The sequence below is a fragment of the Leptodactylus fuscus genome, chromosome 4 (assembly GCF_031893055.1).
Source record: "Leptodactylus fuscus isolate aLepFus1 chromosome 4, aLepFus1.hap2, whole genome shotgun sequence".
NCBI classification, from domain to species: Eukaryota; Metazoa; Chordata; class Amphibia; order Anura; family Leptodactylidae; genus Leptodactylus; species Leptodactylus fuscus.
Window position 1 is genome coordinate 123,901,006 of NC_134268.1, and position 12,080 is coordinate 123,913,085.

General features: G+C 44.2%; 1 protein-coding gene across 7 annotated transcripts in view; it reads right to left on the reverse strand.

Moving 5' to 3' along the window:
• LOC142200564 (uncharacterized) overlaps positions 1-12,080 on the reverse strand; it is a 129,971-nt gene that overhangs the window by 32,552 nt on the left and 85,339 nt on the right. For all 7 annotated transcript variants that reach the window (XM_075271008.1, XM_075271005.1, XM_075271006.1 and 4 more), the window contains one exon: positions 4,581-4,726. In XM_075271008.1, coding sequence (XP_075127109.1) covers positions 4,581-4,726 — 146 coding nt within the window. The remainder of the gene's footprint in view (positions 1-4,580; positions 4,727-12,080) is intronic.

Consider the following 12,080-nt stretch of genomic DNA (forward strand, 5'->3'; position numbering starts at 1 on the left):
TAGAAGCTCCAAATAGAGAAGAGCACAAAGCAGAGAGGGTGAGAGAAAAAAATAAATAAAAAAAGACAGAAGAAAAAGGACACAACACGAAGACAGGGGCCTGAGAGAGGGCAAGTGGACAGACCAGAAAGCCCAGGCGCTACAAACAAACTGGCAAGGCAAGACACCACAGTACAAAACACAGGTAGACAACAGGCAAGAACACATGACACAGTCGAGAAGTATAAGGACAGACCGGTCAGAACAACACAAGATGAAACACAGGCAAACAATACTAAAGAAAGAGGGTAAGGGGCGTACCCTCAAGGGTGCTAAGAAACAGGAGCCAAGATCTCCAGGCGATCCTGCACTGCAGGGTCCAAACTATGTGGGAGCGAAGAAGGCAGGCCGCAAGCCAGAGGAGAGTGGAGAAGAAAAAGAAAAACACATTTCAGAGCTGCTCCAGCTCTGATAAACAGAAAAAATGACAAACCATAATATATGCGGGTGCATCACAACAACTGTAAACTTATGTGTACGGGCAAGTAAAAACACAGCGTTTAGAAACAACATAAAACGAACTCAAAGTCCAACCGGAAACGTCCAACAGATGGAAAGCAAATCACATGGTAGGTTCCCGGAACGGGGCAGGAATAAGCCTACGTTGAAGCGCGGTAGAACGGGATCACGAGTGTCCGCAGAGTCCCACTGAAAATGGAAGGGTCCAGAACGACTCAAGGAGCGGAGAAAATTCAGGAGGTCCTCCGGGTGAGCCAGTGAGAGCATACGATCCCGCAAGTGGACCTGAAGGGAGAACGGGAAGCCCCAGCAATAGGAGATCTTGCGTTCCTGGAGAAGCGACAGAAGAGGCTTCAGGGCTGCTCGCTGGCTGAGAGTGTATCTGGAGAGATCCGGGAAGATGGAGAGCGGGGAGCCCTCAAAGATTTACTATCCCTGACCTTGAACATGATCTCCTCTTTAATGGCATAAAAATGGCCTATAACATCACAAGGCTTAGACGGATCAGCACTGCGGGGTCTGAGGGCACGGTGTGCAAGGTCCATTTCTATGTGAGACTCAGGGGGACGGCCAAGGAGTGATTTAAAAATACTTCTGAGGGTAGAGACTAGGTCAACCATTTGGACGGATTCTGGGAGGCCGCAAAAACATATGGTTTGAGACGGTTACGGTTTTCAATATCGTCCGTATGGGAGATGAGGTTGCGGAATTGAGAGGTGTGGACTTCTGGTCCAAGGTATCAAGAGAAGCAGAAGCGGAGTCCTGGAAACTCTCGAGAGCCGCCACCCGTCTCTGCAGGTCAGAAATGTCAGATTTCACTAGTTGCAGGTCCTGGCGCCACGCACAGTTCAGATCAATTGCAAGACTGTCCATGTCCTTTCTACTCAGGGCGAGGAGGGCCTGTAGTTCTGGATGCTTCTGTAAAGTGAGCGTAGCTTCCTCTGGTGGTGGAAGTAGAGATACAAAAGAAGGTGCCTCAGTACGGAGGCAGTGTTGGGCCTCTGAGTTTTCTTGCAGGTGACAGGAGATACAATCTGAGCCAGGTAGAGGGCGCTGCTGGGCAGGCCTAGAGGAGTTAAACAAGGATCTCTCGGAAGGTGGGCTAATGCCCCAGTCAGGGCCTGAGCCATGGACAGATGGTTGTCAGCCACTCTGTCTAAGTAATGGAGGGGTCATCTGTAGCGACTGTTGAGAGTCTGAGTACACCAGCCTGAGAAGCGCCAATGGAGAGCAGTGGTTCCACTGCCGCCGGTGATCTCTGCTGTGCTATGTCCAGGGGACGAATGGGAGCCAGGGCAGGGTCAGGGGCTGGAGCAGACGGTGGGATAGCAGGTACCTGTGGAATGCCCAAGTCATCAGCAGGAGCTCCAGGAGACATGGTCCCTCTGCCTCAGATCTGGCAGGGAGGTTGAAGTGCTGCCACACTTATTCCCTAATAGCACATGGGAGGGGAAGGAAGATTGAGCCTGTGGATCCCTGCAGGTCTCAGACATAATCTATCCATGCTGTCACAACTGTCGTTTTCCTCTCAGTATAGGGCCTAAATTTAGGAGCCCCAATCTCATGATGGGGGATGCTAGCGAGGTGTAACGTGCGCAGTATTCTGCTACTGTGCATGCAGAGGGGGCGTGCCAAATTTCACCCAAATCGGGCAAGAACTGTAGATTTGTATAGAGAAATCCCATTTTTTTTTTGTTGGTATGCAAATGAGATCTCTTGCAGCACTGGGGGCGTCCATCTTCGTCAGCCTCTTCTTCTGGCGCGTGGTGGGTCAACGAATGCGCATGTCGGTTCTGCCAGCGGGCCTCGGGCAGAGCCAACTTCACATGTGGGCGGACATTTTTTTGTGACCGCTTACACGAGCAGGCGCAGTACGCCCCTGTAGTTCTATGGAGTACAGAGCATACTGCGCCTGCTCGCGCAAGCGGCCACAAAAAAATGGCCACCCGCATGTGAAGTCGGCTCTGCCCGAGGCCCACTGGCAGAGCAGACTTGCACATGCGTTGAATTTTGACCCACAGCGCGCCGGAAGAAGAGGCCGTTGCTCATGAAGATAGAGGCGGTACTGAAGAGAGTTCTCCCGCAGCATTGGGGAAGCTCCCAGTGCAGTTTCAGCGGTGGAGCTAGCCCCCAGTGCTGCGAGAGAATTTATTTGCATACCGTCAAAAACCGAGATTTCAGGTGAACGGTGGCATGGAGAAGACATCTAAAAGGTAGGCCCCAAGATCATCTCAAGGTTATTCTGACATGTTAGTCAGAAAAAAATTGTGTTTGAATGATGGGATCCCTTTAAATTACTGGTTATGCTAAAGTAAAATTTTCAGTGTCAAACTGAAATTGACATTTTCAGAGCGCTGCAGTAAATTTTTTTTCCACTTTAAATTTTTATTATTTTGGCGTTTTACTAAATTTGTCATAACATTAATGTGAACAACAACTTTTTTTTCATTTCAACATTTTTATTGATTTTACATATTCAATACATATTATGTAGTATAAACTATTTCAACTATTTTTTTTTTTTTTTATCAAAAATTAAAATTTACCTTACACAAATATATAAAACAATTACATCAGGGACGTAACTACTGGAGTAGCAGCGGTAGTGGCTGCCACAGGGCCTGGGACATTAGGGGGCCCGGCGACAGCAGCTACCCGGTAGCTGCGTTTTTTTTTTTTTTTTTTTTAATAGGCTGTTACCGCCAGGAATTACTCCAGACGGTAACGGGCCCTATTTACCTACCAATCCTGGCAGCGGTAAGTGACGCCGCAGGCCCTACAAACAGTATTATTATACTTGAGGGTCTGAAAAGAACCCCCCCCCCCCCCCCCCCCCCCGAATATAATGACCGGAGGCCCAGGAGAGGTAAGGGAACATAGGAGCCAGAAATAGGTAAGTAACAGTGTTTTTTATGGTTGTTTTGCTCCTGGATCTCCGATTATTATACTCTGGGGTCTCAAAAGCCCCCAGAGTATAATAATTGTTCATGGGTGTCCACAATGGGGCATAATGCTGGGTGAAGGGGCCACAAAGGGGCATAATGCTGGGTGAAGGGGACTCTATAAAGTATAATGCTGTGTGCAGGAGGGGCCACTATGGGGTATAATACTGTGTGCAGGGGCCACTATGGGGGGGCATGTCAAAAGTTCACCACGGGGCCCCACCATTCCTAGTTATGCCACTGATTTACTTCCCATAGTGCAACCCTTCCCGCTCCCTCCAGTGTAATTTATAAGTAGTACACAGTTGTGTAACTGTAAACCAATTTTACTCTATCTATTGTCATGCTTCAGTGATGAAAGCTCCCTGTATAGTAAGCAATAATGACAATCTTACTATCAGGCAGTTTTCGCCTGACCAATATTGCTGCTCAGTAAGGCTGCTTGCATACTACAGTAACACTACAGTCTCCGGGTCGTGGATTGTATAGCTCCAAAGACTTCTATGGAGCCTGCCAAATTCACAGCTTTGTGAACAAAGAAATCAATGGAACCGCTAAATCCTTGGCCCGGGAGCCTGTGAAAAATACTCCAGTGCGCAAGCAGCCACTAAAGAATCCAGACATGTTTTGTCAGTGCATGCATGTGTGTAAAGGTGTTTGATCCATGCGTATGTATGCGTGTGTGTGTGCATGTGTGTATGGTCCGTGCTTATGAACCAAATAATTTGAATTGAGGCTTGAACAATACTGTCAAGAAATATGCAGTTGTGTTAGAAGTCATGTTAACGAATGCTATATTGGTTCCTTAAGGTTAGTAATACATTTTCTAAAATATGCAGCAAGGCCCTGTTATGTTGGTTCAAGGAAAATGGGTTGCTGGTACTACTGGGGTGTGCGAGTATAGCTGCTGGACAGCCCAATTTATCTAATAGTCTGAGTATCACTAATAGGCTGTAAGCCAGCATTGTGCACCTCTTGATAATTATTATAATTGAATGAGAGAATACTTCAATAAAGATAGCAAAAAATGTCCCTAAAATCTTGGGAAATCCATCTATAGGCATGTCTGCATTTTACATGCTTTTTTCTATACATATTCTGATACTCAAAATGTATTCGTAAAAGGTTGTAAATACTCACTAGATAATGTTTTCGGTGTCCAAATCCAGCCAGATGCTCCACCATTGGGTCTAAATCTGTGTCACATTCACATAGCTCACAAAAATATCTGATTTCAATTTGATTTGCTTTTGTTTTATAACAATATTCTAGCACATATTCCAAACCTGCATAAATGAAAAAAAAAAAAAAAAGCTCTATGAAAAAAACGGTGACATTAAAAGGCATTTGTCTGTACCCTTTTATGGTAGCACAGTTACAGCATATGTAAGGATGGGGCCAAATCACAGACAGACGGCAGGGAGACTAGTAAAAGACAATCAACATGGCTGTATTTCCTGTTCATTTCACCACTGTAAACATGCTCAACCAAAACTAAAACATTTTTTTTCTGTTGCTCCAATTCTTATTTATTAATATATGTCAGGTTTATGATAGGAGTAACCTTTAAGGACACTGCACGTTCCTGCACAATTTTCTTTTTGTGCAGTTTTTATTCAGAAAAGAGATTTTACATAGTAGCATTTATGATATCCAAAACCTACTATAAAAAGGAACAAAAAATCCTAAGGGCTAGTTCACACGTGAGTATAAGGGGAGGTTTTTGACAGCGGATTTCGCGTCCAAAACCTCCCCTTATAATGGTGGTCTATGGAGACCGCCGGGCTTCTGTTCTCCGCTAGCGGCGAGCTGCTGCTAGCGGAGAAAAGAAAGGACATGCCCTTTCTTCAGGCGGAAGCCGCGCAGGCTCAGCCGCGCGGCTTCCGCCCCCGGCAGCTCCCTCCTATGTCGGCTCATTCATTTGAGCCGACAGCAGAGGGTTAAGCCGCGACAGCGATGGTCGCGGCGGGCGGGTTTTCACAAGAGAGAGACGCGGCTCGCCGCGTCTCTCTCTGTGTCAAAACCCGCGCGGGCAGTTCACGTGTGAACTAGCCCTAAACAGTTATGTACCTAAAATACATGCAATTGCTAATACATTTAAGACCTTTTTTTTTTTTTTTTTTTTTTTTTTTTTTTTTTAGAAAACAGGCAAAGAGCATGGAAGTGTCATTCACAGGCTAACTACATGCTAGAGTAAAATGGAAACATTTAACCTTGGTATAAAGGGTAGCAGACCACTTACTAATCACTGCTTGTTCTTGTTATACAACAGGCGCTGCTAAGCCAATTCAACTACTGTATAGCATTATGGGAAATGGCTCAGCATCACTTTGTTATTAAATAACATGTTAGATGGTAGGTTTGGATACCTTGTTGGCATCCATTACAATCTTTACAGCACAGATGCTCATAGAGGGAGAGTCATGATGAAGAATAAGCAATTGCCTAGGGTCCTATGAATCTCAAATTTGGCACAATTTTATGTAAACAACAAAAAAAAATTATTATTTGATGCACATGTAAATTTATTGCATATTATAGTAATACTTCAACAAAACCGCAATATGCAAAAGTGCCTGAAAGCGCAAAATGTGTGCAAGACCAAAATATGCGGTACCTAAATCCAAAAGAAAAAAAAAAAAATAGCTGTGAATGGGCGTTCACACTACTGTTGGAAGTCCGTTACGATAGGTTCTGTTCATATAACAAAACAAAAATCTTAGGGTGGGTTCACACCAGCGCCCGATGTCCGTTATGCAGGTTTCCGTTTCCTGCCCAAGAAACTGGGCAGGAGACAGAAACCGGAAGACAGTTTTCAAACCCATTAATTTGAATGGGTTTGAAAAGTGTCCGCCGGTGAACTTTTTTTTTTTTTTTTTTTTTTTTTTAACTGGGCACAAAGTTGGACATGCAGGACTTTGTGTCAAGTAGAAAAAAAAACAAAAAAAAAACAAACAAAAAACACGTTTTGCCACGGGTTTCCATCTTCTGCCGACAGAAGACAGAAATCTGCATAACGGACATCGGGCGCTGGTGTGAACCCGCCCTAACATAACAGACACTAACTGATTTTAAAAGGATTCTATCATTAAAAAAAACAAATTTTAAACTAATAGCATGTAGGAATAGCCTTTATAAAGGCTATTCATCTCTTACCCTTTTCTTGAAGGTCCATCCGCGCTGGCGTTTTTAAATTTCTCTTCTTTATGCCCTCCTCTTCTTACACGAGACCACGGCAAATTGGCCAAGAGACACGCACAGTCGGCTGTTCCGTCGGCCATTTTGCAGGAGTCTCCCATAAGAGAAGAAGTGAAGAGGAGGAGAATGTCCAACGGAGCAGAAGAAAGGCGGCACTGGAATGCTGTGCTCATAGCATAGAGGGCACGCCACCTGTGCTTTCTGAGTTCAATTAGCATAAAGAAGAAAAGAAAAGAAATTCAAAACCGGCGGTGGCGACCTTCAAGATATAGGTAAGAGCCTTTATAAAGGCTATTCCTATGTGCTAATAGATTAAAACCGATTTTTTAATGATAGAATCCCTTTAACCACTTCCGGACCACCATTAGAGTATTTAAAGTCCGGATAGTGGTTGCCTTGTGTCTGGTCCTGGACCACAAATTGGCCCAGTACTGAAGTGGTTAAAGGGATTCTATCATTCAGAAAACCCTTTTTCAGCTAAACATATGCCTGAATAGGGGGTTGCTCGCGGCATATGGAATACAAGCAATGGAGGGGCGTTTCTGAGGTATGACATGGGGGGTGCTCGGAGGTCTTAGGGAACGCCCAGGGTGCTTGGTGAGCCTCATTTACATATACTATTTTCTTTGTTTTTCCAAGAAACCTGGGGGTCATTCGCAGGGCTAGAGGTAGCACCTTCAGGCATATATTTAGCTGAAAAAGGGTTTTCTGAATGATAGCATCCCTGTAACATGTTAATTTTTTTTAACTGAACCATTAACATTAGTTAGTGTCCGTTAATGTCTGTTATGTCCATTTTTTTGTTCTGCTTTCTGAGCACATGCAGAACCCCCCCCCAAAAAAAAACAGTAATAACGGATGATTACCATTCACCATACATCCTTTGGCCATAGACATTAATCCTATCCTATCCTACAAATATTATCCTTCCTACTTAATAATAAATAATAATAATAATAATAATAATAATAATATATATTATATATAATATAAATAATAATAATAAATAATTTTATAATAATATAATATCACGCAAAAACAGCTGAACGGATTTCAATGAAATTTTCCACACAGATAGTTTATAACCCCGATTAACACGAAGGCATGTCATTTATCCCGGTAAATGTCATGGCTTCTTTGCAGCATCCTGATAAAGCCGTTCTGTTATCGCTCTATATAAACTGTAAACACAGATAAGACAGAAGCTGCTCAGACACTGATGTAAGAAGACCCCTTTCATCCAAACTGTCAGATGCAGCAGTGCTGGATATTCTCTTATATTTAACTGCTCTTGGTGCCAGCAGAATATGCTAATACTAGCTTGCTGATAAAGCCAGGTCTCATATCTCTCTATGTTAAACACACACATAGCTCAGTCCATTGTGTCCAAGCATCTGCATATTATCTGATTATTATGGTAGAGCGATCGTGTTCGGAAAAGATCAGATTCCGATCGGTGATCGAGAAAATTTCACAATCGCGATCGGAATTCTGAACACGATCTTTTTACGTGGGATCGAGATCGATGATTATTTCCCACAATGCTTTGCTACTGGCCAAGCATTGTGGGAAAAGCTAACAAAGTTAGCCTTCACAATGAGTATACGCTCTGCTCATTCTGAACGTAATCTCGTACAGAATGAGCGTTGTTAAAACAGATCCCATTGATTTCTATGGGAGGCTTTTTAACCTATTGCTTTCCATGGGAGACTAGCTAACATCTTTAGTAGGAACTTACCTGCAGAGATGGCTGGTCCGGTGCCCGGTGTTCTCGGTCTTCTTCGCCTTGCTGCCCCCGCCTCCCAGGTTAGTGTTAAAGACCTAGGAAAAAGGCGGGGCTTGTGGCTTAGGAGAGTGTGGGCGGGTACAGGGCGGGGAGACATGACGTCTCCCCTCCCAGTACCCGGCCACACTCTCCTAACCTGGGAGGCGGGGGCAGCGAGGCGAAGAAGAACGAGAACACCAGGCAGCGGACCAGCCATCTCTGCAAGTAAGTGGACACCAGGGGGGACTAAAGTAGCCAGAGGATTTAAAAAAAAAAAAAAAAAAAAAAAATCACTACACAGCGTGGATTCTAACAATTAAAGCGTTCAATTGTTAGATTCCATGCTGTATAGTGAATAGGAACGTTTTAAAAATCCGATCTCCGATTAGTAAAATAAATCCTATTGACTTGCATTGGGATCGGAATTGGGATCGAGATCGGTTCGAATGAAAAATGATTGGAAATCGGATTTCAAAATCGATCCTGAAAAGTCAAGATTGGCTCAACCCCACCGATTATCTAAGTCTTCTGTTGAGCCAGAGGGAGGAGGGGAGGCACAAATACACAAACTCAGAAGTAATTGTGGAGGCAGCGTCTTCAGACACTCACCTGGGAAAACCACACATTCATACAAATTGAGAGTTTCCCGATTTTTTAAACATGCTGAAGAAACGAAAATCGAATTTGTTGCAACATTCAAAAAGAAACAGAGCTATGAAGGTAGCCAGAAGTCAACAAAGTTCTGCTCAAGCTGAGCTGAGGAGGATTCAGCAAGCTAGGCATCAAGCCGCTCATAGAGCAGTTGAAACACCGGAGCAGGCAGATCATCGATGCCAACAACATGCTCATTATATATCGTCGCAGCGAGCTGCTGAGATGCCGGAACAATCACAGGCAAGGCGCAACGAACAAGTTGAGCGGAAGGCCAGGTTCAGAGCTGCCGAAACGCTGGAGCAGGCGGATCATCGACACCAAGAACACGCTCATTATATAATGTCCCAGCAAGCTGCTGAGATGCCCAAACAATTACAAGCACGGCGCAAGGAACAAGTTGAGCGCCAGGCCACCTTGACAGCTGCCGAAACGTCGGAGCAGGCAGATCATCGACGCCAAAAAAGGCGTCCCAAGTGAAAATTCAATCAAAACACTTGGAGTGTTTTTGAACCCACTGGATTGGAATATGATGCCAGTCTTGACTATGCCAGCCACAGGCTAATTAAAAAGGACACAATGAATAAAGCCTGTAGATTTTGTGATGCACAGAAATGAAAAGAAGAGACGGCTGGGATGTGTTGTTCTGGGGGAAAAGTAGTTATCCCCCAGTTAGAAGAGCCAGCGGAACCATTGAAACAATTATTTGCAGGCAGCACTGACGAATCTCGCCATTTTTTAAATAAATATTAGAAAGTACAATGCCTGCTTCCACATGACATCTTTTGGGGCGGACACAGTTATCTCCATGCTGGGCCTCTGTCCAACATTTACTGTACAAGGGCAGGTTTATCATAGAATTGGATCCCTGTTTACCGTCTCAAAAGAATAGGCACAATTTTTAAAAATTTATTTTTCAGGCGATGAGGAACCGCAAGTACAGAGACGTTTTGACATTGTTCAAGGAGTTCAGAGACAAATAGTTAAAAAAATACAAATGTTCTGAACGATAACAATATTTTGGTCAAAGAATTCAAAACCGCTCTGGAGAACATGCCCGATGAAAGCTTCAAAGTGGTGATCCACCCTGACCGTGTGCCACGTGCCAGAAGGGCAGCACCCAATCATTTTTTGGAAAGGCCAGGAAGGATATCATTTTGAAATACCACACATGAATCCACAGACTCGGTGTCCAGTGCCTACCAAAAAAGTTTCTTGCATGGACTTCTATGCTTACCATCTGATGGTGCGTAACAATTTTAATCTGCTGCCGCGCTGCAAGCAACTTCTGCACCAGTTCTTAGTGGATATGTATGTTAAAATAGAAGGTGAGCGGATGAGGTTCATCTCTTTAAATCAAAGACAGTTGCGAGCAGAAAACTATATTCATTTGCAGGACGCCGTAAGGAATGACGCGCAAGTTAACACCACTGATGTAGGACAAATGGTTATACTCCCCTCGTCTGTCGTCAACAGCATAAGATACCTCCATGAGTACTCGCAAGATGCATTCGCATACGTTCACAACTATGGCCGCCCTGATCTATTCATCACGTTTATGTGCAATTCCGCATGGCCAGAGATTACCATTGAACTTATGCCTGGCCAAAAAGCCACTGACAGGCATGACGTCATTGCTAGAGTTTTTAAAATAAAAGTCCAGAAGTTAGTCGCTCTGCTCACCAAAGGGCAAATATTTGGAGAGACACAGTGCTTCATGTACTCCATAGAGTGGCAAAAGCAAGGCTTGCCCCATGTGCATCTTTTATTGTGGCTAAAAGAGAAATTGCGTCCCAGCCAAATCAACGACATCATTAGTGCCGAAATCCCTGATGCCAACATTGACAAAAAAAAAAACTACACGACACCATTGTCAAAAATATGATCCATGGGCCATATGGTGCACTCAATATATGTCATCTCCGTGTACGAAGGATGTACCAAAAAATACCCCCAACCGTTACTGAAGGACACAAAATCAAGCCAAAATGGATACCCACAGTACCGGCGAAGACCAACTCACATTGGAGGACGCACAGCTACTATTAGAATTCGCGGTGATCAGGAAGACGTCATAGTAGATAACAAGTGGGTTGTGCCCTATTCTCCCTTTCTTACCAAAATCTTCGATGCCCATATCAATGTTGAGTTCTGCAGTTCAGTGCAGGCCATTAAATATATATGCAAGTACATTAAAAAAAAAGGGAGCGATCAAGCAGTTTTCCATGTGAGACATGCAAGCGATGTGAATATTGACCCCAGAGATGAAGTGCAAACCTTCATGGCGGCCCGATACGTGAGCAGCAATGAGGCTGCGTGGTGAATCTTTGGCTTACCACTTCATGAAAGACACCCCACTGTCACCAACCAAGCGGTGCACCTCCCCAATGGCGAGCGCGTTTACTTCACTGATCACAATTTCCGCAATAGAGTGGCGATGCCTCCCAAGACAAAATTGACTGAATTTAAACTCTGTCAAAGTGACAACTTTGCAAAAACCCTTTTATACGCTGAAGTGCCAAAGTACTACACGTAGAATGCATCAAAGAAGGAATGGAAGCGCCGTGTACAGGGCACAGCTGTACAGGGCTAGCAAGGTGTGGAGGCTGGAGATGCACTGGGTCGTATGTATACTGTGCACGTTACCAACTTTGAATGCTACTGTTTACGCATGTTGCTGAATCAAGTGCGAGGGACCCACGAACTTCGAGGCACTGAAAAAAAATTGATGGGCTAGAGCGAGCGACATTCAGGGAAGCATGTGAGGCACGTGGGCTATTGGAAGATGACAACCACTGGGACTTAGCCATGGAAGAAGCCGTACTGTATCGCTCAGCCAAAAAACTCAGAACTGTTTGCAATTTTAGGCAAAACAAAAGAGAAAATAGGAGGGGCACTCACCCATTGATGATTTTCTTCTAAAAAAAACAAAAAAAAAATTCTTTAGTAAGGTAAACATAAAATTAAAAACAACCTTCTAGGAGGGAAGAAACAGCATGTATGGCGACAAAAAAAGGCCTTTTTTT